The following is a 5,000-nucleotide window of genomic DNA, read 5'->3' on the forward strand; positions in this document are numbered from 1 at the left end:
TTTAGCTATGCAAATCTCATTGTTTTTGGTACAAAAGGTTGGACATTTTCATTGCTGTTTGTCCCTCTGTCACTTCCTTTAGCTTTTGCTGAATCCCTATGCAGGTGCGTGTTAGCCAGCAGTCATGGTTGTCTGGTTGCTTTCGTTAGTAGCTCAAAGCGAGCACCTCCTGTTCCATTTACTGGTGAAATATTTTCCTGATATCAGCCATGTTAGAAACTTGGATCCACTCCTCCAGCTCCTTGGCTATGTGGTTGAGTAAGCTTGGAGGACAGTGTTTGTGTGTGTGTGTGTGTGTATGTGTGCGGTGCTCCCTCTCTTTAAACTGTCATTTGAGTGGTGCCATCCTTCCTGTTTGCCCTCCTCCTCCTCCTCCTCCTCCTCCTCCAGAGGCCTTGTTCATGGCAGACGTCATGACCACACACTGAACTACCACTTGTTGTGTGCAGAGTCACCCTCACCGCCAGCACTCCCCCGCCCAATCCCCAACCCCAACCCCAACCCAGCCTGGCACACCAACACCCCCCACCCCAGCCTCTAACCACAATCCCCCTCCACCCCCTCTACTGTACTCTACTGTGCTCCCCTTTCAATGATCTACCATGGAATTATCTCTTTCTCCATGGCTATAATACTAACCATTCCAATATGGGCTTTTGTAAGGAGCGCGGAGCACACTCGGCTTCCATTGAGAGTGGCACTCATTATGTGGTTGTTTAGGACAGACCGACTCTGTGCAGTTGAAGTCTTGCGGTTGACACTGATCCATCTCTACAGTAATGACTAAGTGGTCCTTGAATGACAGAGGTAACACATTGCTTCTGATTAGATGTGATTTTCATCATCTTAATTATTACAGTGGGGCAGGCCGAGTAGAGCAGGGAGGGCATCGATTTAATGTTTTATCATCATTTATGTAATGAGGGCAACATTAGGGTGTGAATGTGTGTGTATGTGTGTGTCAGTGGAGGCTGCTGAGTGGAGGACAGTTCATAGTAACGGCCGGAACAAGCAAATGGAATACCATTCCACTATTCCACTCCACCCATTACCAAGAGCCAGTCCTCTCCAATTAAGGTGCCACCAACCTCCTGTGATGTGTGTGTACGTGTGTGTGTGTATGCGTGTGTGCCTGTGTGTTCGAGCCTTAGCATCTGTCCCTCTGTTGTTTCGGGTGACTGAGCTGTGTGCGTGGGCACAGGAGAAGGGGAAGCGCATGCAGACCACACCTCCCCTGAGAGCTAGGCAAGGGATCATGGGTAACGGGTTAGAGGTGTGATGTCACAGAAGGAGCCGGAGGTTAAATAGTGTGAGGGGCGAAGCACGCACTATACTTGAACTCAATCACTAAGGTAATTCCACTTAGATAGGTTAGCTCCTATGAATACACCGGTAAGTAACATCTTCCTATCACTCAAATATGTACAAAAGCACAGACTTTCCCCTCACTGCTCTGCACTAATACTATGGCTGAACATGCTGGACATGACTAAAACGCCTCATCTTGTGTGTTTTCTTCAGATCTCCAGTGCAGTGCCATACAATGCTGGTTACTAGACAGGTTATTTTGGATGCTAGTTACTCAGCGTCTGTTAGAGCCAACTGAGACTGTACACTGTGCAAGTCCAGTACTTACATGTATCTTATGACTTTTAATCATATGATCATACTCCTGGTTTATCTGTTTGTATTTCTCCTCAGTGCGCGGGGTGAGAGCAGACTCGAGCTCCGGGCTCTCACCACCTTTGTTCTCTTTCTTGTTTAGCGTCTGCTGGGGTCCCACCAAAAACCCCACCGAATGGACAACAGACGGACGGAAGGAAAAAGAGAGAAAGAAAGAAAATAAAAGAAAGAGAGAGAGGGGAGAGGAGAGTGAGAGGAAGGCCCAGGAAGTGTTGTACTCACACACAGTCTCTGTCTGCTGATCATCAGATCAATGTCTTCATTTATTTTCCTGTACTTTTCCTCAGACTCAGGGCTGTGGCCGACGGAGTCATCTGCGTCGGGGTCAGGGCTGTCACAGCCATTTAGGCCCTTCTTTCTCAATGTCTGAAAACAGAGTAGTCACACACACAGTTGAATGGGGGAACAGGACAGAGGAGAGGAGAGGAAAGGAGAGGAATGTGGGTTGGTTCATGTTAGAATGGGTCCTGAGAAAGCACTCAACTAAGCCAATGAATGAATGAGAGATAAATGTGTGTGTATGTATGTGTGTGTGTGTGTGTACTAATGGGTTAAATTGGCAATAATCTATTGTATGGGATAATGTGCTTTGACAAGATCAATTCTCAGGTCCATCAATGTGGGATGGGATGGGGACACAGTGGTGTGCTTGTAAACAAGTAAACATGTAGCTAAACACTGGGGACATATATCATTTAATAACATTCACTAGCAAGACAAAGTCCTCAGACTCCTCTCTGAAATGAGGCGCCATAGAGACATTCAACATTGTAATTACACAGACCGAGACATAGTCATGAACATGGAAATAAAACATATTTATGTCGTGTGGGGGGGGGGGGGGGGGGGGGGGATTATGTATACAGGCAGCAGTTTCCCTATTGGCCACCTGATGGCCACCTGCTCCTGTTTCTGTGGCCACAGCACAGACCTCTCTCTCTCTCTCTCTCTCTCTCTCTCTCTCTCTCTCTCTCTCTCTCTCTCTCTGTCTCTCTCTCTCTGTCTTTCTGTCTCTCTGTCTCCCTCTGTCTTTCTGTCTCTCTGTCTCCCTCTGTCTCTCTGTCTCCCTCTGTCTGTCTGTCTGTCTGTCTGTCTGTCTCTTTCTCTCTCTCTGTCTCTCTCTGTCTCTCTGTCTCTCTCTCTCTCTCTCTCTGTCCCTCTCTCTCCCTCTCTCTCTCTCTCTCTCTCTCTCTCTCTCTCTCTCTCTCTCTCTCTCTCTCTCTCTCTCTGTCTCTCTGTCCCTCTCTCTCCTTCTGTCTCCCTCTGTCTCTGTCTCTCTCTGTCTCTCTCTTTCTCTCTGTCCCTCTCTCTCCCTCTGTCTCTCTGTCTCTCTCTCTCTCTCTCTCTGTCTCTCTGTCCCTCTCTCTCCCTCTGTCTCCCTCTCTCTCTCTCTCTCTCTCTGTCTCTCTCTGTCTCTCTCTCTCTCTGTCTCTCTCTCTCTCTCTCTCTCTGTCTCTCTCTGTCTCCCTCTGTCTGTCTGTCTGTCTGTCTGTCTGTCTGTCTGTCTGTCTGTCTGTCTGTCTGTCTCTCTCTCCTTCTGTCTCCCTCTGTCTCTGTCTCTCTCTGTCTCTCTGTCCCTCTCTCTCCCTCTGTCTCTCTGTCTCTCTCTCTCTCTCTCTCTGTCTCTCTGTCCCTCTCTCTCCCTCTGTCTCCCTCTCTCTCTCTCTCTCTCTCTCTCTCTCTCTCTGTCTCTCTCTGTCTCTCTCTCTCTCTCTCTCTCTCTCTCTCTCTCTGTCTCTCTCTCTCCCTCTGTCTGTCTGTCTGTCTGTCTGTCTGTCTGTCTGTCTGTCTGTCTGTCTCTCTCTCTCTCTCTCTCTCTCTCTCTCTCTCGTTCTAGGTCTCTCTCTCGTTCTAGGTCTCTCTCTCTACCCCTGGAGGAAGAGGAGAGAGTGGAAAGAGAAGATCAGCTTTTCTTTCCCTGTTAGATCAAGGCACTGTGTCTCACTAAAGTGATGGTGATACAGGATTCTATATAACATAGTTTTTTTGGTGTATGTGTGTTTTGATTTGAGTGTGCCTAGTTATGTAAGAGGGATTTACAGTGAGTAGTAAAATAAATGGTGCAATAGCGAGCTTCTATTAATGACTGAACCTCCTGACCCCTCCTGACCCTCTCTCCCTCCTGCACTTCCCTCTCCCCCTCCCCTCCCCTCCTGCCCTCCCTCCCCCCTCCCCCTGCCCCTCCTGTCCTTCCCTCCCTCTCTCCCCTCCTCTCCACAGTCTGGCTTTAATAAAAGGATATTAGTCTACAGGAGGAATATCACAGCCCCGCTCCTGTCTGCGCAGACGACGATGCCTCACACTGTGCTCCACTGCTTTCATGTTGGCCTCCCTATCATACCTACCGCTATAATTACATTTACTTTAACGCAGCCTCGAGTTGATGGTGATCCTGTGTGTGTGTGTGTGTGTGTGTGTGTGTGTGTGTGTGTGTGTGTGTGTGTGTGTGTGTGTGTGTGTGTGTGTGTGTGTGTGTGTGTCAGTGCTAGGGACAAATAGAGAGAGTGAGAGAATGGGAAAGAGAGATGCTGAGATCATCTCACTCTGTCTGATCCTCCTCATTTGTGTGACACTGCTTGTCACCGCGAGCAGCGCAGAGCACTACTGTAAAGTGATAGAAGTTACTGAGAGTGATCCGCCTGTTTATAAAACAAATGACACTCCAGTCATTGCTGATGTCAGGAGAACAAAGCTCTTCTAAAGTGTGGCTTTAGTGAACTGAGAGCTGTATGAAGGCTGTTTGATGCCGGAGGCGTCTCGTGGTGAGGGAACAAGATTCACCTGCTTCTCGTCTCAGAGATTCCTCTCTCTCTGTGCCATACCTCTTTCTCTCATTCTCGCTCTAGCTCTCTCTCTCTCTTTCTCTCTCTCTCTCTCTCTCTCTCCCTCTCTCTCTCTCTCTCTCTCTCTCTCTTTCTCTTTCTCTCTCTCTCTCTCTCTCTCTCTCTCTCTCTCTCTCTCTCTCTCTCTCTCTCTCTCTCTCTCTTTCTCCCTCTCTTTCTCCCTCTCCCTCTCAACCCACAGGTTAGTTTGAAGTTAAGAATGTCTTTGACAGTGTTCAGGAAATCACACCGAACAAATCAACGATACAACCTAGGAGATCTGACATTTTTTAAAATTACGATAAAACACACACTTCTCCATCAGGGCATGATAAGACAACATAACAAAAGATTTCCAAGGGTCCAATATCATCACTCGCTTTTGGCAGATGCTCTATGTTTCAAAATGTTTTCAAACATTTGGGTACTTTGCTCTGGTCTTTCGTGTAGTACAGTAGTGTAGTATCACTATCAAATTGACATCAACTGAAGTAT

General features: G+C 47.8%; 1 protein-coding gene across 21 annotated transcripts in view; it reads right to left on the reverse strand.

Annotated features, from left to right (window-relative positions):
- LOC139410663 (myocyte-specific enhancer factor 2C-like) overlaps window positions 1-5,000 on the reverse strand; it is a 109,332-nt gene that overhangs the window by 16,762 nt on the left and 87,570 nt on the right. For 9 of the 21 annotated variants that reach the window (XR_011634526.1, XR_011634527.1, XM_071156041.1 and 6 more), the window contains exon 4: window positions 1,906-2,049. Coding sequence is in view for 19 of the 21 variants with exons in the window: in XM_071156041.1 (XP_071012142.1) it covers window positions 1,906-2,049 (144 nt within the window). In the remaining 2 variants the exon portion in view is untranslated. Of the gene's footprint in view, window positions 1-1,636; window positions 1,772-1,905; window positions 2,050-5,000 lie in introns of all 21 variants that reach the window. The other 12 variants (XM_071156033.1, XM_071156050.1, XM_071156036.1 and 9 more) reach the window with 3 other exon arrangements.

This window comes from Oncorhynchus clarkii, chromosome 6, assembly GCF_045791955.1.
Source record: "Oncorhynchus clarkii lewisi isolate Uvic-CL-2024 chromosome 6, UVic_Ocla_1.0, whole genome shotgun sequence".
NCBI lineage: Eukaryota > Metazoa > Chordata > Actinopteri > Salmoniformes > Salmonidae > Oncorhynchus > Oncorhynchus clarkii.